The 26,801-nt window shown below is 43.1% G+C and overlaps 1 protein-coding gene across 3 annotated transcripts in view; it reads left to right on the top strand.

Annotated features, from left to right (window-relative positions):
- Positions 1-4,244: 4,244 nt before the first annotated feature.
- The window catches only part of sgsm3 (small G protein signaling modulator 3), a 29,844-nt gene continuing 7,287 nt past the window's right edge, over positions 4,245-26,801 (top strand). The window contains exons 1-12 of one of the 3 annotated variants that reach the window (XM_080776645.1): positions 4,245-4,403; positions 12,219-12,309; positions 13,291-13,376; positions 13,791-13,854; positions 15,688-15,884; positions 16,436-16,543; positions 18,144-18,287; positions 19,510-19,705; positions 21,506-21,651; positions 22,379-22,612; positions 22,974-23,156; positions 25,209-25,367. In XM_080776645.1, the coding sequence (XP_080632771.1) occupies positions 12,303-12,309; positions 13,291-13,376; positions 13,791-13,854; positions 15,688-15,884; positions 16,436-16,543; positions 18,144-18,287; positions 19,510-19,705; positions 21,506-21,651; positions 22,379-22,612; positions 22,974-23,156; positions 25,209-25,367 (1,524 nt within the window). In that variant the 5' untranslated portion in view covers positions 4,245-4,403; positions 12,219-12,302. Of the gene's footprint in view, positions 4,404-8,589; positions 8,703-12,218; positions 12,310-13,290; positions 13,377-13,790; positions 13,855-15,687; positions 15,885-16,435; positions 16,544-18,143; positions 18,288-19,509; positions 19,706-21,505; positions 21,652-22,378; positions 22,613-22,973; positions 23,157-25,208; positions 25,368-26,801 lie in introns of those variants that run through there. The other 2 variants (XM_080776647.1, XM_080776646.1) reach the window with 2 other exon arrangements.

The raw sequence follows: 26,801 nt of genomic DNA on the forward strand, positions 1-26,801 counted from the left end.
CAGCTACCCCGGGAGAAATCAAGCACCGCTGCATTGCCTCGCCTCAGAGCCCCCTCCCCTGACCCCCCCTATACATCCAACTCTCATCATCCCAGGAGAGGCCCTCTGAAACTGGGGGTGGGGGGGCTAGCAGCTGTGTGTGAATCAACCCACCGACCCCCTTCCCGATGCAGCATGTATAAGATTGGCTGCAGAAATGATGTATAAACTACTATAGGAAGAGGCCTTGATGTGATATACGCATTACATAAGCACACCATGCTGTTTGTCCCTCTGGGGATGCCCCTGTGCAGTGGTGATTACAGTCTGGCTGCCAACTTGCTAATGGGGGACCATTTAAAACAAAGGCGGCTTGCTGCATTTCGCTACTAACAGAAATTTGCGTGCACAGGGGGCGAAGGGCTGCCAAAGTAGGCTATATATCTTTTGTTTGTTTGTTTTTCTGGTTTATTCGCCCCCCTCTTTTCGAAGTTAGACTGGGCTTTCTTTAAACTGACTGGGCCACGGCCCGGGTGGCCCAATGGACCCTACGGCGGTGACGTATACAAACACGTGCACATACGTACACGTACGTACTAAATAAATGGCTCCTGAGTTCATTGCTTACATTACATATAGTCACTTTAGTCAAGTGAGAAACGAGCACACGTACTTACTACTTACACATTCCCACACACTTTCTCATGCACCTGCACGGAAGCAAAGGGAGAAATGTATCGTGGCCGATTTTTCAGGGGAACCATGAAAACCACGCCTACTGCTATTCCCTATAGGCAACTACCATGCATGAATGCACATGTGCGCGCACACACACACACACACACACACACACACACACACACACACACACAGAAAGACACTACTGGTGTGAAACAACAATTCAACACAGTCACACAGTCATTGTTGGTATCTCATGAAATGCAACAGCGCTATCTTCTGTCCTGCAGGAGGACTGCAGGACTGCAGTAAGTGGATTCTGTGAACAAGTAGTAGGTCTCCTTTTCTCCTTCCCACCTGTATGGACAACAATCTGCTGATTCATCTGAACCAATGAACACACACACACACACGCACGTGCGTGTGTGCGTGCATGCATGCATGGTTCCGATGAATCTGTGTGTGTGTGTGTTCCACCCTATTATTAAAGATTGAATACAAACGTATACTATCTGTCCAGTGTCCACTACAAGGCGGTGATAGTGAGCCTGCATGGGGTTGCTGCCATGCACATTCCTCCACCCACCCCCATGTCTGTCTCCCATATCTCCCTGCCCAGTGCACTGGTGTTTCAGATCTTCCTCCCCCTCTCTCTCTCTCTCTCTCTCTGTGTTTTTGCCCTAGCTATTCTCACTCCACGGCCTCCTCTCATCTCCACCTCCCTCCATCCTTAATTCTCGTTTACCACCCTTTCTCTCCACGCCACTCCATTCTGCTCCCCTCCTTCTCTGAGGCTCTCCCTCCTGTTCATCCCCTCCTTCTCTGAGGCTCTTCCTCCTGTTCACCCCCTCCTTCTCTTTCCCCATTCTACCCCTCCCCCTCCCAATATCAGCTGCATTTCTTTCCCTCCTACTCTCCTTTTCCGACCTATACCATTGTTCTCCATCAACCACCACTGACATATACCCCCCAGTCTCTCCCTTGCTCCCCTCTCTCTCTCTCTCTCTCTCTCTCTCTCTCTCACTCACTCTCTCTCTCCCTATTTCTCTCTGATGTCATAATGAACTGCAGTGTGGGCTCTGGCGCTTGCTCACGCACGCACGCACGCACCGGTGGTGGGTGGGGAAAGACAAACTAAGTAAATGACACGAAGAGGAGTAACATATACATATACACATTATTCTATGCTCAAATGACACGCATATAGTGTTGATCTGATTCTGAACTATGGTCTGGATATTTTGGTCTTGGCAAGGCCGTCATCCATGCCTCCTTAAGGAGGGGAATCGGCATACTGATTCTAGCACCGGCGTTGATAATGATATGACTCATAATGTGTTTCGCAGGCATGGTGCAAAGGGCCCTGCACACACAGGCAACACAACAGGCAGAGATGAGCAGACTGGCGTCACACTGACGAAAGAGATATCGAGATCAAACCACAGAGTATAAAATGAATGTTTGAGGAGAGGAGGGAGAAACTGAGCATGATATTGTTCTAAGAAAAGGATAGGCAGTTTTCAGTTTGTGTGACAAAGTTGGTGAGAAGGAGAGAAAGAGAAAACTATAGGATGTGTGAACTGAAGGCATTTTGGGGCAGTGAGCAAAATAATCTAGATGGAGAAAGGGACGTACTGTAGACATGCAGACAGCAAGATGTTAAGTGATTAGCATTCTATGGAACTGGCTGCTGAGTCAGGAAGTTGTGCACTCAGTCTTCACGCAGCACGCTATACAGGCACACACACACACACACACACACACACACACACACATTTCTTGCAAACACCAACTCAGTCTCATCAGGGACTATTGTATGATGAGGACCGATTTCTGATTGAATGAGTGTGCAAAGATGTTTTTCCAGGCAATTTCTATATCTGCCGACGTCAAATGCTTCAGTTTTGCTTGATATGATTCACTGCATTGTTCTTTGTCTTTTGTATGGAATTGTTTCCCTGTATCAATGTGCTTAACATTTGCATTTGGCATGAAACTAATGAGGAATTATTTACTGCCTGCCTATTGTGCTCATTTGGGTCATGGTCATGACTAAGTGGACCACAGTTTAATTCAAAGTGACTTGGCAATCAAACACACACACACACACACACACACACACACACACACACACACACACACACACACACACACACACACACACACACACACACACACACACACACACTGGAACTCAACTCATTTATTTTGAGAACAGGAGATTGAAATCCAATATCCCGTGGGGCAGACTTTCCAGCTGTAGCATCAAAGCAGCCGTTCCGGTTCCAGTCATGCATGACTCCCCTCAAAGATGAGTAGCTCATCATTGACTCTAAAATCCAATTTGGCTGCTTTCATACCTAAACTAACCTAAGCGATCACACGGTATAGTCTAGTTTGTGTGTGTGTGTGTGTGTGTGTGTGTGTGTGTCGTGTGTTAATTAAAGGATGAAAATTAAAATAAAATAATAATCTGAAGAAGCAAAAATGAGAATATACACAATAATACCTGAAGAATAAAAAAGGAGAATATACACACATTATTTTTCCAGGTGCCCAGTCATCCAGGTGCCCACATATCCCTAGGTAGGTACCCACTCGTCCAGGCGCCCACTTGTGCAGGTGCCCAGTTGCCTACTCGACACTCGTCCAGGTGCCCAGTTGTCCAGGTGCCCAGTTGCCTACTCGTCTAGGTGCCCACTAATCTAGGTGCCCACTAATCTAGGTGCCCACTGCCCAGTTGTCCAGGTGCCTATACCCCCCCTACTCGTCCAGGTGCCCACTTGCACCCGGATTAGCGACTGTGCTGGCATCTGGACTCAGTCTGATTGATGGTCGAGTGAATGTGTGCCATCTGGTGGACAAACGCATTATGGTCTGATTTTCAGCCAGCCGTGCTGCCACGCCATACACGATAGATCAATTTAATTTAGGGTGTCAGACCTTGCTCAACAAGCACAACCAGTAACACAAAAAATAGCATCAATATAAGAGACCCTGACGTTTGACCTGTCCGGAACCTATTGCTAATTGTTTACCCTATTTCAAGCCGACATCGTTTCTATTATAGAGTAGGCCTAGAGCCCTAGACACTCTATCACCTAGGCAACACAACAACCATGGAATAATAAATGCCAGATTGCAGGGATAGAGTTCGATTCATGGCTCATGGATGCATGGCATATGGCACTGCAGGGCAGTGCAGGCACAGTAATGGCCATGGTTCACATGACGCTCGTACTTCTCAATGACAGTCATGTTTCAGGCCTAGCACAGTAAAGAATATGAACAGCAACCAGAACTGGATGGCTAATTTAATAATAATAATTCTACATGACTTTGGTGGTGTCTTGGTTTTATAGCCCGCTTGCACTGCTGCTCGTGTTTGCTTGTTGTGAATGAAAGTATGCCCGGAGTTGAATGAATGGAAAATGTAAACGCATCATGCCATCGTAATGCCCACGTCATTGATCTGCTCCACTGCGGAAGGATATTGGCTGGAAACGTAGTTCAGGGATCTGGAACTACTTCCCGGCTTGGAAAACACTATGGGGGCGCCGCGTAAGGATACCACAGAGCTATGCAGAGCTACACGTCGCTACTAGCAGGTGCATATGACGCAAAACAGTGAGAACCCAGCAGCGAAAATAGGACGGGGAAGATGCGATAGGAAATCGTAATTTACCTTTATTTATCGGTAAAGAAGCCAAACATACCACATCTCGATACAGTACCACGATGATACGGTAAGTGTGCTAGCATGCTATCGCACAATATGCAATTATGCATTCAATATTCAACCATGGTTGCTAGCAAATGTTAGCATATGTGGCTAACAGCTGATTGTCAATATGGTCTGTGATATTGATGCTTAAACACGACAACATCGCAAGTATTTGTAGGATATTTGGTATTAAATCAAACCTCGTGATTTTGTAACAGAATGCTTTATACCATTCACTGCTTTTTCTCGTCGAGTCACAATTCTCCCAGAAAATGGCATCATTCGCATACATAATTAGGTCTTCCCTGACAACACTTACGTGTCATTACAAATATATACCATAGGCTTTTTGGTAAAAGACTTAAGAGTGTGTACACACACTCTTGTGTATGTGTGTGTGTGTGTGTGTTTTGTAGATATCATTAATGTGAATTATTTGCTCCTTGCTTTAAATTATGGTATGTCAATTTACTTGTATACACACACGCATATCATAGTCAGACTGCTGTGCTTGCTTTTCAAAGTTCGTTGCTTTTAAAGAGGTTATCTTATCTGTGTGTGTGTGTGTGTGTGTGTGTGTGTGTGTGTGTGTGTGTTGGGGGAGGTGTGGGGCATGGATGGATGCATATTGAGGAATACAATTGCCATGGTAATTATAGCCCAAATATTTGCAAGCTATTGTACCACACCCTGTCTGTATGCTCCAAAGTGCCATATAATCAATCACCTGTTGCAGCTTCCAAAGTTGGAACTTTCTGTTTACTGATGCCAAACTGTTAGTAGACTATAGTATGCAGCGTAATGTAGGTGGTTTGAATTGTGAAAGCTTTGTCATTTTGGGAAGCTGTGGCATTAGCGTGTTACCCTGTGTGTGTGTGTGTGTGTCAGTCAAAGTGTTATATTGGTTATTATTCAGGGGAGGTCCCTCAGTTCTGGATGGCAGAGTTTTCTCTGTGTGGAGAGAGGGTAAATGGTGCATTTATATAGCGCCTTTATCCAAGGCGCTTTACAGAGATTGTGCATTATATTCACCAATTCACACACACATGGCAGCGGAAACCATGCAAGGCACCAGCCAGCACTTAGGGATTCAGTGTCTTGCTCAAGGACACTTCGACACTAACTCTGGGGGAGCCCGGGTTCGAACTGGCAACCTTGCGGTTACCATCCGGTCACTCTACCCCTAAGCCACTGCTGCTGGTAAACAGAGGGAAACATTGTGCGGGCTATCTGAAGGAACAGCTGGCTTGGGTCTGGTCAGGGAGCAAATTTGTGTTTTGTGTATATATATAACGGATAAATACAGACACTCTGGAGAATCTTGACACCATAACACTGTTCCCATTTTATCATAAATAGTGACTGACTGTTTCAAGGAGGAAATGTCACACATGAATGTCCACCTGCCTACACACTGGGATGTCTTGAGCTTTGTTTAATGGCAGCAGGCGGCAGGGTGTTGGCCAGCATGTGCAAACATGGGTCACCCGAGTCTCACCTGAGCTGCGGACCAAACCCTCTTTGTGGTCATGCAACAAGGAGGTGGGCAGTTTTCCTTATCGTAAAAACACACGGCCTGCCACAAAGTCAACACGCGGTGCTTGATTCGTAAGTGTCCTGTCGTGGGTTTTTGACACAGTGGCCCCATTTAGAGTGGTTCCTTCTTACACTGCATCTCTATTGTTTGTTTGTTTTGTAGATATCATTAATGTGAATTTTATTTGCTCCTTGCTTTAAATTATGGTATGTCAATTTCCTTGTATACATACACACACATATCCATAGTCAGACTGCTGTGCTTGCTTTTCAAAGAGGTTGTCTTATCTGTGTGTGTGTGTGTGTGTGTGTGTGTGTGTGTGTGTGTGTGTGTGTGTGTGTGTGTACCATTACTGTATTTACATTACTGTGTTTGTGGTTTGAGGATAATCCTTGATGTCTTCTTTGTGCCCATGCTCTTGGGCACAAAGACTTGTCCTCATGTGGGAATTTGTTTTGGAGAACGTCTTCTAGGTGAAGAGCTGTCTTCACCGAGTCTTTTGGATTTGGACAACAGCGCAGCCATTTGCAGCAGTGTTGTCAGAATGTCAAGATAATTTGTGGGATCACGGTTCAGGAGGGTTTCTGTCATCTTGACTACCTTGGCAGTTGATTACGCTGTTGGCTGATTACGTCTCAGAATCTGCGTTCACCCCACTGGCTTCACAGAGGCAGAGCTGTGAGCCCGAGATGGCTGGCAATCCTCCAAGCCTCAAATTGATTTCCCATCTCTCTTCAAAGTCCTAAATTCCTCTTCAGAGATGCCGCAAGCCTGCTGCTGGAATGAATCACTCCTAGGCGAGTCTGTCCGCCTGCTAGCGAGCTGCATTGGCGTGCTAAGATTATTAGCATTATTATAATACCATTGTGGCTGCCTGTGTGTGTATGTTTGTGTGTGTGTGTGTGTGTGTGTGTGTTATTTATCAGTCGGTGCACAGCATGCCTTGCTAACAGTGTCCCCTGTTGCTGTATTGTGAGCTTTTCTTGACAAAGCTGCACTCCTGCTGTTTTATTCTGTTGAGTGAAGGCCGAGGCAGGTGGCTGTTGCATTCTGTTGAGGGGAAGGGGGAGGCAGGTGCATGGTTTGAGAATGCTTTGCTGTGACATTGTTGCCATGGAGATGGAAATACATGAATGGATGGAGTTTATTTGATGATTAAACCTAACATATATAACACTGCACTGCAGTCAATACATGTATGAATCACAGTGAGGAAGAAAGGATGGAAATACATTAAAGCCCAAGCCAAGGGCTTGGCTATTTCGATTGTCTAGTCCAGTGGTTCCCAAACATTTTAGCTTGAGACCCAAAAGAGAAATTAGACGTTTGTTCTACAAGCACACAATGGCCCCTTTTCCAACCGGTTGGTTTCCAATGGGAACTGGTTCAGTTCTTTTTGTTTCTTACTCCATGAGCCAGAGCTCCAAAATTTGATTATTTATAGTATTACACACTTTACATGTTTAAGTATTCAAATGAGGCATGTAGGAAAATATGCAAAATAATAGAAAATATGAAAAAGCTACTACTGTGGAAGGGTTATCATGTTTTAATTTACTTTTATTGATCCTATAAACAATTTAATATAGGTCTAGTTCTTCCCACCAATTTTGGAGCTCTGGCTCATGGACTAAGAACCAAAAAGAAACTAGACCATGAATTGTCACCCCTTGTATCATGCATGTTGACCCTCTAGTCCATAGTATGTTCCATGCATCTGCATATCCATTACTGTATATTCATTATTCACACTTGATGACGCATGTTTGTGTGTCCCTTTTCCCACTGCCATTCTCTCTTCATTACTAGTATGCATGCGTCATGTTGCCCTGCCAGAGACCTTGTAAATGTATTGCTGGCAACTAAAGTACGTAGGATGATAGGATCATTTCTGTGATTTCCGCCTTGGACAACATTTAACCCATTCTGGGAGGGAACCCCTTTTGGTGTTTTAAACATTATGTTGTAATTTAGCTATTGAAAAATAGCAGCTCTACAAGCTCATAGCTACGAGCTTGTAGATCTGCTATTTTTGAAAAATCGTGAAAATATTTATTTCAGAAAACTGGAGGATTTAGATGATTTCTTTAAAATGTTGAGGTCAGGCCTATTTCTGGGTTAAAGAGGAGTACACAGTACTATGATGAATGTAATTCATGTGCACTCGTGGCCATGTTGTACCATCCAGCTAATAGAGCCTGCTTGCTTGCTCAGGGGATAATATGAAAATTCATGTCACATCCTGTGTCTAGGTCAGGGGTTCTCAACCTGTGGGTTCGCCAAATTATTTCGGCATGCATAAGTTCCTTAATGATTATATCTGGTTTCAGTATTTATTTGTGATGTATTTTCGCTATTCAGGTTATTGTAGCGGTCCCCAGCCAAAAAATGTTGAGAACCCCTGGTCTAGGTGACTGTGAGACATGATGACCTTGACACGATGTCTCAATAGAAGAGCAGCGAGACAAAATACAACCACCACAGTTGTAATGTTATACTCTAGTCTAGAGCCATTGCAAAATTAGTAAGCCCAGTAAATTATTTAAAATGTCCATGGCAGAAGACAAACCAACTGTGTGTTGAAGCTGTGTGTTGGGAAGTGGCTTAGATCAGATGTAAATTTTGATTAGCTAACCATCCATGAGAAACACTTGTCTGTTTGTCCAATCTCCATGTCTAAGACAACCCAATGATTGTTGCCTCGAGTTCTTTCCACAACAAGGAACCTGTTATTCACTTGACTTCCACTCGTCCGGCAAGACACCAAATGCACATTGAATACTGGTGAGCAGCAGTCCTACCAGCTTTAACCCATGAAGACATGGGAACGCATCTGTGTCACCTTATAGCTTTTAACCACTGTCTATAACCATTATTTTAAACTTTAGCTGTTGAAAAATAGCAGATATACAATCTCATAGTGCGGTACCCAGTGAGTTAATAACGCAGTCTGAAGTGAGCCTTTTCAAAATCATTCAAGGGATCTTTGCACTGCAGGTGTTCTGCAATTGGAAACCTACACGGATAAGGATCGAGTTTAGGGTTTTAAGCTTCTGTCAGTCACTTGTATTTGGACTTTCCCCCACAAATGTCCCTGTGCTACTTCCGTGAGCCGTGTCATGAGTTGAGTCTGGAAGAGCCGAGACAAAGAATTGTTTGTGTTCATGCGTTATGTGAAACAATGTAAAAATAGGCCTAAAGGCATACTAAATCCTTTATTAGTTTAACCTAGATCTAATCAGGGAAACGGAACAAACAAGAAAATGGAGCATTCGGTAGAAATAATAATGCAGCCTAATGAAACTGAAAAATGTGTTAACTAGGGATGTCAGGGGTTAACCGGCTAACCGGTTAGCCGACCGTTAAGAAACATCCGGATATTATTATCAGCTTTAACGGTTAATTTGCATAATAATAAATGTGTGTTCTGATCTTAAATAGTGATCGACCGATAATCGGCCACGGCCGATTATCAGCTTCGATATTCATGTTTTTTATTAATATCGGTATCGGTGGTAAAAGTTAATAATCGAAAAAAAACGGCCGATTATTATATTTTGTCATAAATGCGCAAAAAAGTACAACAACCACTCCACTCTCATTGAAAAGCCGGTAGAGTACGGTTGTAAGGAGATGTATATAGCTTAGCTGCGTGTCTAACACGGAGGAGTAGACGCACACAGAGCACAGCACGCTCTGCCTGTGCTCCTCCCTCCCTCCCAGTTCCACACACACACGGAGTAAAAAGAGAGAGGACCAGGGCTAGAAGGAGTAATACTAACCTTGTAACCATAAACATTGCTGTTTTCATCTTGCATTAACAAAAATAAAATCCACACTGAGAGGGACAGAAGGTGTAACAGTGGTAGACCTACAGTAGCCAACGCTAGCTCCTATGCTAACGCTGCAAACGTACAGCAGATGTAAACGGTTCTTTGATTGTGTGTGTGTGTGTGCGCGCGCGCGCACATGCTGCGTGTGTGTGTGTGTGTGTGTGTGTGCGCGCGCGTGCCCACATGCTGCGTGTGTGTGTGTGTGTGTGTGTGTGTGCGTGCGTGCGTGCATGCGAGCCAACTGAATGTTTTCTAAAAGGACAACTTTCCCCCCCCATCCTGACCAGCCTATTATTATTATTGCATTTTGGCTATGTGCAATAACTAACTGCAAGCCAATGAAGAATGAACCAATCAGTAGCATTGTCAATATTTGTCTTAATTTCTAATTCATATGTATTTAGTTGACAATAATGTAACGGTAGGCCAGTGTTTTGAGACATACAAGGCAGGCTATTGTCTTGTATTGCTATAAAATTATGATCTTGAAAGTGGCAAATTTCAGTGGTGGAGTAAAAACAACAAGGTCACATGGCTTTGGGGAGTTTGGGCAGCAGATCTACAAGCTCTCAACATGTCATGCTGCAATGTGCTGTGGGCTTGTAGATCACCAATTTGGATAAATAAACTGATTATTTTTCCCTGATTTATTTTTAAATAAATGTTTTAAGCCTGTGCCTGCACTTCATACAGCACTATGTTCCATATTCTGCTACAGTACATGTTTGCACTAAATTAAAGCTGCATTTGATGGGGGGGGGGGGGGTTGTTACTGAAAACGATGTTGGTGCTTCTTGCACTAACTTTTTATAAGCAATAAATGTTCTCCAATGCATTTAAAGGAATTGTTGTGTTAGTAATTTAGTTACTGTAAAAAAATTTTTTTTTACTTAAATTAATATCGGTCATAATATCGGCTATCGGGCTTTTTGATTCTCCACTAATCGGTGATCGGAAATATCGGCCAAAAACCATATCGGTCGATCACTAATCTTAAATCCCTTTATTTTAGATCGTTTTTAGTAATAGTACAACATAAACATTACTGTAGTTGTCACTGTACAATACTTTAAAACAGTTGCCTAAAATTGCTCTTATTTGTGCCGCCCAGCTTGTCACACTCCAGGCTGCATGAACAGCGCTCTGGCTCTGTTTTCTGCCCCCCTCAATGTCCCCGTTCTCTGTTGTACTTCAATGGCTAGTTGGCTACAAGCCTACAACGGTAGCGTTGCGGTAGTCAAAATGTAAGCGAGTGACAGGCTGACAGCGAGACGAGATTAACACATGTCGACCGTATCAATGCAGAGACCTACATTATTAAATCCATTATTGGCCATTTGGCCTGGAGGGAGAACGTTTAAAGCCGCTGTCGCTTTCTCCTCAACCTCCTCCTCCTATCCGTCTCCTCGAGTCCCCACACTGGCATGGCTTACGGCTATCAAGTTAGCCATGTGCTATCGATGTTTGAGGGTTTTCTCGTCAGCGAAAAGTCAACAAATGGAACACGGTGACATGCATGCTGATCTTCCTTAATAATAAAAAAAGCCTTAGCCCATGCGTCCAGTGGCTTTATAGGTATAGGTTGCTCAGATCTGGACTGGATTTATTTATGTTTTGGACTAGAACCGGCGGACCTCTGTACTGTAGACGCGCAGATGCATGCATCATGCAGATGCGATGCGTTGTTTATTGATGATTAAGCCTACAACAATTTATTTATATTGTTAAATGTTGCTTTTTAGTTTGTCTTTTAAAAAGGAGCATAAATAAATGTATACAGTACCATTCGTCTACCAACTTTAATTATGTAGCCTATACATGCATATTACATTTGGGGTAGCCTATTAAAAAAGAAGAAAAAATCAACCACTATCCGTTAATGACCCGGTTAATCCTATCGGCTAACCGGCTGGGAAACTATCCGTTACTGACATCCCTAGTGTTAACCAGAATAATGTTTTCCTCCTCATTCCATCTGTTTACTGGTCTAATTATTATTTTTCTTTCTAGTGATGTTTAGTTTCTATTTTATAAGCCACATTTCATCTGATATAAGTAGATACGCATGCACACACACACGCATACGCTTGCGCGCACACACACACACACACACACGCACAGTCGCACACGCAAGCACGGGCAAAATTAAGTGAAACAGTTGGCCTACTGCTCCTGTGCAGACTCTTCCCTCATTATCTTTAGAGGCATTCTCTCTGTCTTTGTGTTTCTTCTTGTCCTGACTGAGTTCATACAGTAGCTACACCATGTCTTATCTGCAGAAACGCAATTCTAGCGGAGTGTTCTTTTCGTGTTTTTAATTCATTTTCCGGGTATTCCGGCATTAAGTGAGGGATAATTATATCGGCAGAACGGATGACATGCAATCAGCGACGTGTTGAGCAGGACTCAACAAAGTTTTCCAATGTTTCCGAGTTTCCCCCTCATCCACTCTTTTCTGTCTCTACAGAGAGGCTGCTATCTGTTGACCTCCTTACTCCAGAGCGGCCACACTCTCTCTGCACAGCCGCTGTTCACTCTGCCTCCCACCAGCATGTCAGGTAAAGACTCTGAGGCTACAGTCTGTGTCTTTTTATACAATACCATTCCTGCTAATGATCAGTTGTGTTTGCTTCCAAAATCCACATCAAAGTTGTGTTTCATAAAATGGGATATATATATTTTTACGGCATGGTCCTCCTGGAGTCTAGCCGTCTATAACAATGAGAGTGTCAGTCTGTGTCCTATGAGCTCTGCTAATCTGGCAAACCAATGGACTGTTGGTGAGACCTTTCCTGTGCACACTGCCAAACTAGAAAGATTATAAGCACAGCTCGGGTCACAGATCTACAGATAATATACTATTTACAGAGTGCACGTCTCGGAAGAGTTCAATATCGGTAAAAGAATGCCAGCATTTACGGAAGTGTCCTTCAGGTACTTTTATTTAGATATGGCACAATGGTGAAATAACAAAGGTGTTTCAACCGAAGCCTTCCTCGGAGTGATAAACATGATGATTATCATGCTGAGGAAGGCGGAAAATGGTTTACCCGTATTATATGAAGAAAAGTACCTGAATGCACACAAACGCGAGTGTTTGCTGCTGGCATTCTGTTGCTGACTGGTTTGCTTTATGTTTTCTAATTATTGAAATATTTAACTTAACGTAATAATGTATAATGGATGTCAATTGGCCGCTGATTAGGATGAAACCGCTGCTAAATTTTTAGTCATGCGTCCGATGACTGCGTCACAAACTGGAGATGCAAATTGGAGCCACACCATAACGATGTGGATCCCGAGATCTACATGATTAAGTTTTTATGTAATTGTTTCTAATAAACTTGAAGTAAAAACGGTTGTATGCACAGTTGAGTAAAGTCCTCTGCTCTTTTTCCACCTCTTCTGCCTTTTGCTCTTTAAGTGAAAATCCAACTTACAAAAGAGAACTTTGACCTACTTTTTGTGTGTGTGTACTGTGTATCACTTCTGTGTATACCGTACTACCTCTCAATTCTCATTGGCCGTTGCTGTTCCAGGTAGCTACACTCCGGCCCCTGGGGGCCCCTTCTCAGCCCTCACCCCCAGCATGTGGCCCCAGGACATCTTGGCCAAGTACCACCAGGTGAGGCTGGGGTTTCTTTTGACGTTTAACACGTCCTGACGAGTAGGCTCGTCTTGAGACATGCAGCAAAGGTCATCATGAACAGCTGTCAGGCCAAAGCCTATATGTGGCATGCGCCACATATTACTTATTTTGTGTGTGTGCTATTTTGTGTTTTTTGTGTAGCAACGGAAGGTTTTCCTGTCTAATTTGTGCAATAATTATTACCTAGAAGTCAAATGGTCAAGTCAGTATATCATCAGTTGTCACAGTGTAATTTAGATCTTGTGCATGGTAACTAACTGGTGGCTCTCAAGAGCTGCCATGGACCTTTTTCAGCAGGGCTTTTATCATGCAACACCGCTTTATGTGGCCAGATCATAGGACTATTTGAAAGTGGGATATCTTTTGTGTGTCTTCTCTCTTGTCCTACAGAAGGATCCCGAGGAGGAACCAGAATTCCATTATGACGAATTTGGCTTCAAAGTGGGCAGTGACGGTAAAACACGCACACAATGTTTTCAGTTTCTCAGGAACCTTTTTATAAATTATGTTGCTCTAAGAGGATAGAGCACCACAGAAGTGTGTTGTTGGTTACGCGAAAAGTGATTAAATCAATTTCCCACCATGGTTAATATTATCTTTCAAGTTAAGTGTTTAATAAACCCGGTACGATTTGGCATGTGTGTGTGAATAATGTGTTGCATGTGACCCGGACGAGTCCCTTGGCTGAAATTCAACTGAGCCATTTCTCAAGATGGCTCTTGCTGATAGACATGTGTGTTCAACAAGGACAGCGATACACTACCTACCTACTGTACCTACCGCCTGCTCGCGGTGTGACAGTGCTTTAGAGCAGTGGTTTTCAACCCTTTTCATATCAAGGTCCATTATTTATTCAGCATTTGAGCCACGGACCATAATTTGATGACATTTAGCCTCAAGAAGACTAAAGAATATTTTCTTGTCGTTGGCTAAGATTTTGTCCACAATTCCATGCTGTATGTTGGTATCATTAGGAGAGATACCAGGCAAAGTTGATCAAAATAGCAATTATATTACATTCTCTAATTGTGTAGCCTTCTTGTAAATTAAGTAATGCAGATGTTTAACAATGATTTAACTTTTTCTTTTTTTTGTGGATTTCACCATTATTTTTTATGGAGGGATAGACTGTAAGCTGACAGGAAATGGGGGGGTGACATGCAGTAAGGGCCGTCGGGATCAGGAGTCGAACCCGCGGCACCTGCTGAGCCACGGTCCAGGCCACAATAATTTAACTCTTGAGGACGTACACATTTTATGCTCTCAAGAGTTAAAGATCGAATAAAGGTCCATTTGGATACCATCCAATTTGAAAACCACTGATTTAGAACACTGTTTCCCAAACAGTGGGTCAGGAACCATTTGTGGGTCGCAGACACATTTTTATGGGTCCTTAATTTCTTGTTTGCTACGTTTTTGTTTTTATGATTTCAAAACATAAAAAAAAAAACGTTTTTATGAATTAATACCAAATTAAATTATTTTTTTCTAAATCATTTCTTGAATAAGGACAGGAAAATAGAAGAAATTGCACAAATTAGAAAACGGATATTTAAGAAATAGTGAAGATATACAAGAAGTCACTTCATGCCGCATTGTAAGCTTGTAGATTTATTTTCGGTCATGGGCTAAAAAGTTTGGGAACCACTGTTTTAGAACAGTGATTCTCAACTTGTGAGGATATTGCAAGTGGGCCCCTAAATAATTGACCAAACATTAAGATTTCAATGATAATATAATATTCATATAAAAACAAACATGTAAAACAATGTCATGGTATTTTTGATAAATCTATTTCCTATTTTCATTGTGATACCGATAAATAGTCACAAAAGTATAGTACTGTTTCCATTGATCCAAGCTGGAATTAAATCTATGATTGGTCATTAAATAAACATGCTCTGAAAATGCACCCAAATCAAAATCTTAGAGTTCATTTTATTATCTTGGGTATTATTGTCTGACAGCTGATCACTGGCTTCGATATGTTCTATTTTAGATTTATGACTGCAGCTGTTGGTGTGTATACTCAACTGTTATTAAATCAATCAATTAAATAAATATTATTCACTTGGGAAAAGATGATCCTTTTTGCCATTCTTGCAAACTCAAAATCTTTAATTTGATATTGCTTTAAAACTGACTTTCATCAACTCGGCTCGGGTGGGTACATTTTATAGGGTCCAAAAATATATTTATCTCCCCCATACATACTATACAGTACATTATCTTTCTTATGTTTAGGTTAATATGACCTTGAACTCTTTCCCATGTGTGCGTCCATCAGGTTGTGAATCAAAGGCAAACGGCTCGCCGCAGCGCGAGGACCCCCAGCAGCGTCTGCGCTGGCAGGCCCACCTGGAGTTCACCCACAACCACGCCGTGGGCGACCTCACCTGGGAGCTCATCTCGCCCCTCCTGCCGCGCTCGGACCGCCTGCGCTCGCTGGTGCTCGGTGGCATACCGCACAGCATGAGGCCGCAGGTGCGTTCTTTCAGACTATTGTTGATTTCGTCGACTAAGTCTATGACGACCTTTTTTCACTGACAAACTGAATAAGAACTAGGCTATGATGACTAAAACTAAGACTACATATAGGCCTACTGATAATTTTGTCAACAAATAGAAACTAGACTAACATTTTAGGGAGGTACTAGTGGAGAAGAGATCTAGTAGAACTAAAGGACAAGTCATTTTATGCTTTGTTGCATGCTGAAAATAGAAGATGTACAAGCTATGGCTATTTTCAATATGCAACCAAGTCTAAAATCTGCCATTACGAAGCCATCATGGGCCGCCAAACATTTTAATTTTATTCCAAAGACTATGACTAAACAAAAATCAAAATTTGCTGCCAAAATCAACACCGATTCAGACACAGCAGGATGGAGCTGATTGGTAGGGCAAGGCCCTTTTTTGTATTTTGCCACAAAGAACACAGACTCATTTCTTCTTTTTCATTTGGTTGAACCACTTATTGTTGTCCCACTCCCTGCTAGTTATTGATCCATCTGTCTTATTGTTGTCCCTGCTAGCTATGGATGCGTCTGTCTGGGGCTCTGCAGAAGAAAAGAACCTCTGAGATCTCTTACAGAGAGATCATCAAGAACAGCTCCAACGATGACACCACGACGGCCAAACAGGTCTCGCACACACACGCACGTGTGCATACGCACATGTGCACACACACACACACACACACACACACACACACACACAGCTTATATAAAGAGCAGTAGCAGAAACTCACAAGCTGACTTTGACATTCGTGGTTGCAATAAACATTTCCGTGTTAACAGCAAGCTTCTTCACCATTCTGAGAAGTCGCTGTTGCACTTGGGATTATAGGTAATGCAGTATGTCTTTATGACATTGTGATAAACCATGTTTTCCTTCAAACTTGGTTGATCTCATACAGACTTTTATGGTGTATATACCATGATTTCCCAATAGCATAGCTCTTCGTAAATGTACCATGGATGGTTAGAACATTATGTCTAAATATCCAAATCCTCTTAAACAGAATATGAGGTCTATTGCAAATTAGCTACATAATGAACTTATGAGTCTGATGGAATTTGCATGAGGCCTACCATTAATTAGTGGTATTTATTATTATGCTGATAGGAGCTGATTTGCCAGACTTCCGACTTTGCCAGGTCTCCCTAGACGTGTGCGAGGCTGTACATAAGCCACATGGATTCCACAATCCTCCACAAACACAATCCTGTAGTTTAACCACTTAAACCCTCTATTCTTAGTAAAAACACTCTACTTGGACAGCTTTTTTCTCTCTACACCAAATTTCTGCACCAAACATAGCCGATCTACAACAAGCTTTGTTTTGTACATCGGCTATGTTTGGCTAATGTTCCCCCAGAATATGGATGTTGGGGTTCAAGCGATTAAATGTGGGCTGCAGCCCAGTAAATAATATCTAGTCAATCTCATTCTCCTCAAGGAGAGATGGATGGTAGTAATGAAACTAAAATGTCTGCTGGAAAGAGGTACGAGATAAAGAGCTAGCCTGCACATATTTTTATTAGTAATACAAGCCCAGATCTCTTTAAGCCACAGTTAATTAAAATGCTATTGGAAACACTCTGGAAATTAGATCTGCAATATGAAGGAGCTGAGATTAATGCATAGGCACCCAATAATACTAGAGTGGTAAAATAGTAAAAAAAAAAAAAAAACGCTATTTTATTGTGTTGATTAAAATGACAATTCTTTATTGACAAAAGCAGTGTGTGCTTCTTTGATACATTTCTGTGACACAAAACTGTGGCTCTCACATTCCATGAGAGCCTAACAAATCAACGCTGGCCAAACAATACACCAGATTTTCCACAAGAGGACAACTATAACCTCTTGCAGAATTAAGTGACTTCTGTACAGGTGGTGAACTTGGGTTACACCATGTTTCTGATAGGCTGCCCACTTGAATGTGTTCAGACTAAAATATTAGTTCACGTTGCCTTTATGTTGTATACTCGTTCATGAAAATCAGCGGGTAGCACCCTATTATGGATATAACTGTATTGACCTCATTTGACATTACATTGTCATGTGTCATTTTCATAGTTTTAGTAGATGGCCCCAGTGATTATTAGGAGTTCTCCTTTTCTCTTCTTCCTCTCTTTCTGTGTATATATGAAATGCTTATCTCCCTTTCCTAGCTGGTGCCTGCAGTTGTCAACATCCTGATGTTTTTGTTTGTTCTGTCGCTGTATCCCTCCTCAGATAGAGAAGGACCTGCTGCGGACGATGCCGTCCAATGCGTGTTTCTGCAGCATGACCAGTGTGGGCGTGCCCAGGTTGAGGCGTGTCCTCAGAGGCCTGGCGTGGCTCTATCCAGACATAGGCTACTGCCAGGGGACTGGCATGGTGAGGACTGACCACACACACACACACACACACACACACACATCTTAATGGCTACTGGCATGGTGAGGACTGACCACAAGGCATGTAACGGTATATCCATATTAATCCTGACGATATGAATCGATTTTATTGAAACGAACGATTTTCCAAAGATAATTTCTTTTATGAGTGATGTGAAATGTGAGTTTTAGTCATATTCCATCATATTCAAGTGCTTTTGGAGAGAAATGAGAATCACTTTCAGTAGTAGAGCACTGTAGAGGGGAGCTGTGTGTGACTGTGCCCAGGTGATGATGGTCTTTGATGCTCATCAAGGAAGGAAATTATGTTTTTGCACTGTCAAAAGTAATGCTGCTTCTTTTGCACTGTAGTTAAATAAAAAAATTGAAAAAAGCTCTGGGGGTAAGATAAATTAAAAAAACTGAATTTCTTCTGGAAAATATTTTTTTATTAAAATATTGTGAAAAATCGTGTCGTGATACGAATCGTATCGTGAGTTGAGTGAATCGTTACATGCCTACTGAACACCACAAAGAATCTTAACGGGCCTTGTCACAGCCTTCTCAAACGGCATCCTGTCATTCTGTGCAGAGAACACAACATGGTACATGACGCTTCCCAGTGCATTCTATGTATCTAGGCGATCCAAAAATATATATCTTTAAATGCATATATTTGTTTTATGTAGGCTGGAGACACGGACCTGGAACACATTGGACAGTGTTATCACAATAGAATGATAGGGTTTCGGGTATAAAAACATAATCAAATAAAATAATTGCCAATTTTACACATTTACTGTACACCGGGAACCACTATACGTATTGCGTAACTATACTTTTTAAACTGGGAACCCCTTTTGGGGTTGTTTCTATGTGCAGTATATATCAACAATGTTTTTGTAATTTTTTTAATTAATTTAATTAATTAATTAATTAATATTTGAAGTTTACATTGCCAAAGCAAAAAGTGGAACAATACAATCGAAACAAAATGTATGTACACTGTACAATTGAAAGTGAGAATCTCCAATCGAATCCATTTCTATGTACCAAGGTCACTCGATGCAGGTGCAGGGATACACACAATGATTAGTAGTCTTTTTAAAGGTAGTTGTGTTCCATTTGATGTCTTATCACAGCAGCTCACGAATCTTGCGAGGTCTTTTTGTCATGTTTTCAATCTCTCTCTCTCTCTCTCTCTCTCTCTCTCTCTGTGTCAGGTGGTGTCATGCCTGCTTCTCTTCTTGGAGGAGGAGGATGTGATGTGGATGATGTGCGCGCTGATTGAAGACCTCCTGCCCCCCTCGTACTTCTCGTCCACCCTGCTGGGCGTGCAGACGGACCAGAGGGTCCTGCGCCAGCTCATCGTGCAGTACCTGCCTGCCCTGGACGGTCTCCTGCAGGAGCACGACATCGGTAAGGGGCCAGGGTTTTATTTTTATGCATTTATACATTCAGGACACTTTTATGATGTGAACGTTATTTAATATAGCACTTTTCATGAGACAGTCAATTAAACTGGGAGAAAAATATATTCTATTTTATTATTATACATTATCAAAGTGTAATAAAGAATCAAATGAATCGACAACACAATCAATCTGGATTATTATACATTAGCAAAGTGTAATAAAGGATGCAATTAATATACAAATAAAATGCAACTACCGTAATCTTTAATCAAAAGCTGTTCTTAAAACATAAACTGTGAAACTTGGAAAATTGAAAGACCGTTTGCAAGCACGATCTCCTTTGGCAGCTGGTCAGCCTAGACTGCAAAAACTCTGTTAACCTTGGTCTTGATTTCGGATCGTCCATTGGATTTCTTCTTGAAGTGAAGAACCTTAGGCTGCGGGAGATGTCATATATGACGTCTCATAATACCATATTATGGTATCTCCTTCATAACCTGCCTATATATTACCATATTATGGTATTATGTATTTGGGAGCAAGACCATCTTAGTTATAGGCAGGTTACGAAGGTGATACGTTTAGGATTGAGTTTAAATAAGGGGCCAGCCTAAAGGAAGTAGACATTTGCTGACATTGGCTTCATTTTGGCATGCAGGGCACACAACCACAAGCTCTGTAGCACACAGTGGGTCTCCTAACGTGTATATTAGATGATCATTGTGTTGGTTGAGGCCATTATTATCCAATCAAATTACACTGATGGGGGATTGGTGTAATAATCACCTGTGTTTGCCTGCAGTTAAAAGCCTGCATATACCTGCATATCCTGGTAAGAACCTTTAGATGTGTAAGAAGGGGTGAATGATTACTGGCATACAGACCGACCGCAGACGGAGAGATGAGCTTGAGGTGAAATTAGGGTAAAGGATATTTACTCAGCCTGGCTTTTTCAGGAGATCACAGCTTGCTATAATATTCCGCTCACGTCTCTCTCTCTCTCTCCTATATGCTTCCACAGAACTGTCCCTGATCACGTCTCTCTCTCTCCTATATGCTTCCACAGAACTGTCCCTGATCACGTCTCTCTCTCTCTCCTATATGCTTCCACAGAACTGTCCCTGATCACGTCTCTCTCTCTCTCCTATATGCTTCCATAGAACTGTCCCTGATCACGTCTCTCTCTCCTATATGCTTCCATAGAACTGTCCCTGATCACGTCTCTCTCTCTCTCCTATATGCTTCCACAGAACTGTCCCTGATCACGTCTCTCTCTCTCCTATATGCTTCCACAGAACTGTCCCTGATCACGTCTCTCTCTCTCCTATATGCTTCCACAGAACTGTCCCTGATCACGTCTCTCTCTCCTATATGCTTCCACAGAACTGTCCCTGATCACGTCTCTCTCTCTCCTATATGCTTCCACAGAACTGTCCTTGATCACGTCTCTGTCTCTCCTATATGCGCCCACAGAACTGTCCCTGATCACGTCTCTCTCTCTCTCATATGCTTCCACAGAACTGTCCCTGATCACGTCTCTCTCTCTCCTATATGCTTCCACAGAACTGTCCCTGATCACGTCTCTCTCTCTCTCCTATATGCTTCCACAGAACTGTCCCTGATCACGTCTCTCTCTCTCTCCTATATGCTTCCATAGAACTGTCCCTGATCACGTCTCTCTCTCTCTCCTATATGCTTCCATAGAACTGTCCCTGATCACGTCTCTCTCTCTCTCTCCTATATATGCTTCCACAGAACTGTCCCTGATCACGTCTCTCTCTCTCTCTCCTATATGCTTCCACAGAACTGTCCCTGATCACGCTACACTGGTTCCTGACGTCGTTTGCCAGCGTGGTGGACATCCGCCTGCTGCTGAGGATCTGGGACCTGCTGTTCTACCAGGGCTCCCTGGTACTCTTCCAGGTCACTCTGGGCATGCTCAAGATCAAGGTGTGCTTGCAATAACGCCGCCCGCCACGCACTTAGGGCTGTCACCACTATACATTTATGTTGTCACACAAATAATTGCGATAAACCGTTTCCGTCCATCCGACGTGTCCACACGTCCTAGGGAATCCAATCGACGGATGCATTGGACGTGTGTACACGTCTTAGCGCATCCTCAATGATATCGGGCGAGGGGAGAATATTCTGGAAATAAAATTCAGTCGGACTCTCGGCCACCGTGCTAAATCACTGACTCATTTAATGTTTAATATTGTTTTCTTTCCATTTTTCAAAATGGTGGAAACGTGCCACGAAGTCACACTGTCAAGTCACTGCTATTTCTATTAAATAGTATTTTTGTTTTGACTGAAATGAAACGACAACCCTTGAAGTGCACTACAGCTGACCTGATGGGGACCTGTGCTCTGAGGAGAACTTTATCTATTTGAGTTTGTAACAGCGCTGTCCCTCTGTTTTTCCTCTGCCTCTTTGTGCACCTCTTTTTTGCTCATTATTTCACGTTGGGACCTTACTGCTCAGCATTTCATTGTTGTTTTCGCAAGAATACAGTAACACAGTTTGGAACCGCTCACGACACGACTAGATAAAGGAGCCGAAAGTAATTTCCCTAGAGAGGCTAGGCTGCAAAGCTTTCTAAAAATACTCTATAACATGTATATGTTATTCAATGTAACCATCCCAAGTAACCCCCTCCCCTGCCTCCACTCAGGAAGACGAGCTGGTATCTTCTGAGAACTCTGCGTCCATCTTCAACACGCTGTCGGACCTGCCCGGCCAGCTGAGAGACGGGCCTGCGGTGCTGGGCGAGGCCATGAGGCTGGCGGGCTCGCTGTCCCAGGACACGCTGGAGGCTCACCGCCACAAGCACCTGGCCTATATCCTCAACGAGCAGGCGCAGCTCAGCAACGGCAACAACGGGACCATCAACGCCAACCTCAACAAGGTACAGTCGCTGTTGTCGACAGGACGCCGGAGGTCTCGGAACCCCAACTATTCTCGTTTGTGAGCTTAAAGATTTCCCATTTCTGGTGAAAAGATTTGGGGCCCTATTTTCACCATGCTATACCCCTTATCCCTAAACTTGAAAAGTCAAGCCATCATTTGTGCAATTTCCTCAGTTTAGAAGATTATACAAAATTCTTTGTGTTCTTGTTCAAGGACTGTATTTAGGGCATATATATTCTATATTCCAGGTTGCCATTGTGCATAATGTTTTGCATTTCCACAAAAACAAGGCTAAAAGAACCATAAATGAAGATGTATTTCTGAAACATGTTCAATGAATACATGTGTCGTGTGCGCAGGTGGTCAGGAGACAGTCCCTGCGAAGGAAGTCCACCCTCAGCTCCCTGCTGTGGGGCGAGGACGAGGCGGAGGCCCTCAAGTCCAAGAACATCAAACAGACGGAGCTGGTGGCCGCCCTCCGGGAGGCCATCAGCAGCACCGCTGAGCACTTCCACTGTCTGGACCCGCGCCATTGCAACACTGTGAGTCATGCCGCGCACACACCTTTCTTAGGTATAGGGCTTAAATGGAGCCCTATGTACTTGAACAAAAGGCATAGAACGCATCACATCACAATGTGTTGAGTCTTTTTTTTTTTTTACACATTTTTGAGTGGGCAACCACTCCAAGGAACGGCAATGTCCGTGTTCACCTATGTGGCCATGAGCACCAGTATATGACTATTGGTACCAGTAGGGGCACTGTTCGGAGAGAGAGAGATAGTATTATTTTCAGTTTTTTATTGTGGTATTATCAAACATATCAGAAAGTCTACATTTGACCAAATTGAGAATGCATGTATTTTACAAAATCAGTGATAAAGCATACGGATTGGCAATTGGCAAGGTCTTCACATCGGTATCGGCCGATGTTGGGTTTAAAATGCAATATCGGTATCGAATCGATTATCTGTTTCAGCAGATATTTTAATTTATAATAATTATGTTAAAAATTATAAAATAGCCTGAAAGGGCTTTTGTGATGATGATGATGAAGGCTGCGAATTCTATCAGTGTTTTTTTGGGGGAAGCTTTCAAAAGAGTCATCATTATCAAAAGCAGAGGCATGTTTGTATGTACACGCACGCACGCACGCACGCACGCACGCACGCACGCACGCACGCACGCACGCACGCCATCACTCAGCTGTCCAGCAGATAGCTTGTTGCATAGTTGCATCTAACAGCCTAACAGGCTTTTTATTATTTTTTACGGCTTGGAGTTTATGCTCCGTCTCCTAGGAGTTGGAAGCAATCAGTGAGTCATTCTAATGCGGCAGAGTGCAAGGCGGAATGGAGTCGGCCGTATATAATGGCCCAGTTGAGCCCCACAGCCTCCCTCAGCTGTTTGTTACTGTATATGTATGAATTCATTAGTGCGTCCATCCTGCAGTTTAGCCACTCTGACGTACGTGTAGTTAACCCCCATGTCATCATGGGTTTATGACTAGAACTCCGTTTGAATCCCTGGACCAGTTGGGAATGGCCTTACTGTATGTAAGCCATTAAACTCTACAAATTAGCCCCACTGGCTCTAAATAAATCTATTTAATCTAAATAAATCTATGCTATGAATTATAAATCATACTTTCCTTATGCCTAACCCCACTGTCACTTGGGTTATGATTTACCAAATAGTTTTCTTAAATATGCTGTTCAGCTACAGTCTGCTGCATTTATTAGTTTTTCCAAATAAAGCTGTTTTTATTTGCCCTTTTCTAAAGTGAATTTGAGTACTCAGAAAAGCGCTGTATAGACTCAGGTCTGCCTAGCGGTCCGGGCACCTACTGTAGGCTCCTAATGCAGCCTGACAGTGCATCGTAGGGTCCGGGCACCTACTGTAGGCTCCTAATGCAGCCTGACAGTGCATCGTAGGGTCCAGGCACCTACTGTAGGCTCCTAATGCAGCCTGACAGTGCATCGTAGGGTCCGGGCACCTACTGTAGGCTCCTAATGCAGCCTGACAGTGCATCGTAGGGTCCGGGCACCTACTGTAGGCTCCTAATGCAGCCTGACAGTGCATCGTAGGGTCCGGGCACCTACTGTAGGCTCCTAATGCAGCCTGACAGTGCATCGTAGGGTCTGGGCACCTACTGTAGGCTCCTAATGCAGCCTGACAGTGCATCATAGGGTCCGGGCACCTACTGTAGGCTCCTAATGCAGCCTGACAGTGCATCATAGGGTCTGGGCACCTACTGTAGGCTCCTAATTCAGCCTGACAGTGCATCATAGGGTCTGGGCACCTACTGTAGGCTCCTAATGCAGCCTGACAGTGCATCGTAGGGTCCAGGCACCTACTGTAGGCTCCTAATGCAGCCTGACAGTGCATCGTAGGGTCCAGGCACCTACTGTAGGCTCCTAATGCAGCCTGACCCGTTCCTGATAAACTTTGCTGTATGTCACTCCCCCTCATTTGCTCTCCTACTCCTCCTAAATTAAGGGTAAAAAGCCCCCAGAAAAGCGCTATATAAATTGTAAACATGTATTATAATACTATTATTATTATTCCACTAATAATTAAGTCTTTATTGATCAGGAGCAGCTGACTCCTGACTACTCCATGGAGAGCCACCAGCGGGACCACGAGAACTTCCTGGTGGTGTCGCGTAACCGACGGCGACGGGCCAAGGCCCTGCTGGACTTCGAACGCCATGACGACGATGAGCTGGGCTTCAGGAAGAATGACATCATCACAGTGAGTCACAGCTCATTCAACAGGGACTAGCCAAATTCCAATACCCAAATTCTCAGCCACTCGCTGGTGTTATGCTGTCATATGTGAGACAATCGTGTAGACATCACATAATGTCAGTGCCCGAATGTAAATCGTTAGTTGAGTTACAGGTACGTGAAGCAGGGCAGGAATTTCACGTTGGCCACGGCCGTCGTTGCACCTCTCTTTGGCCGTTTGCCCCTCAAAATGATATGCCCAAACGGCCACGGTGCCCATGTGCCCCGACCGGCGCCCACAGCAGTTCATTTTACCGGTTTTTCTCTGCGCAATTTTCCAGTCATTACGGTAACCTTCCCCAAACGTCTCGCGCAGACTTGTATTGTCTGTATTGTAGTTGTGCCGGCTGGCGTGGTGCTTCAAGATTATCACACAGAGCCCGTGTGTTAAGAGTAAGACCAACGTGACTCGTCTTCATGGATATAAACTCACAAAACAACACCACGCAACAGCATAGACTGCAGGACTTTTTTACCACGCTATCGTCTGCTACAGTACGTTAGTTGACAGAGTAAATTGTTTAAACAGTCAACGCTGGCCACGGCTAATATCGCTAGCCAAACGCTAGCCAAGCACCAGAGCGCTCTCACTGTACACCACGCGTCGGCGGCGTCGCTCGCTTAATAATCATTCATTTCTGTATCAATGCGAACATAACATGGTAAATGTTCATAAGCACACAATTGTACAAATGTTTTTACACTTTGTGTTGAGTTGAGTCCTCAGTCCTGCAGCCCCACAATGGAGAGATCTCATATGTCACTAACCTCTGCAATGCCATATGCCAGTCTAGCCTTAAAATCTTCATACTGTATATGTTATTCAATTTATTACTTTAGGACAAAATATAGGCTTTTCTAAAGCAATGTAAGTACATTTTATTTATTAAGCACCTTTTGAAACAAAGTTACACAGTATAAACAATAGAAGCAAATTAAAAAACAAACAAGGCAGAACAGAAACATAGGGCTATAAAAATGAATGTAGGCTGTATGTCATTGTATATTCTGTGAATTAACTCACAGTTTAACCCAGTGATCCTCAGCCATTTTAATTTCAAGGACCCCCAAATTAAATGTATATGAATTAGCCTAGGGTGACAGGGTCCTGGGCCATTTCATTATGATTTTCATCTCTGGACTGGGACCCCATGTTACAGACATGTTTACAATATTTTACAACAGTAGCTACTTATATTTTGTTATTTAAAGCTGTGATTATTTATTTAAGAAGCACTGTTCTGGACCAATGTTCGCCTTAACTGTAAATCATCCTTAACCTTTAAGCTAAAATAATGATGACCGGGGACTTAAAATCGTTGTTTTAATTGATGGCCTTCATGCCCTGGCACTTGGCCTTGTGCCCTCAAAAAGTTGACCACACTAAAGGCCAAGTGGC

Source organism: Protomyctophum bolini, assembly GCF_963924005.1.
Source record: "Protomyctophum bolini genome assembly, chromosome: 11".
NCBI lineage: Eukaryota > Metazoa > Chordata > Actinopteri > Myctophiformes > Myctophidae > Protomyctophum > Protomyctophum bolini.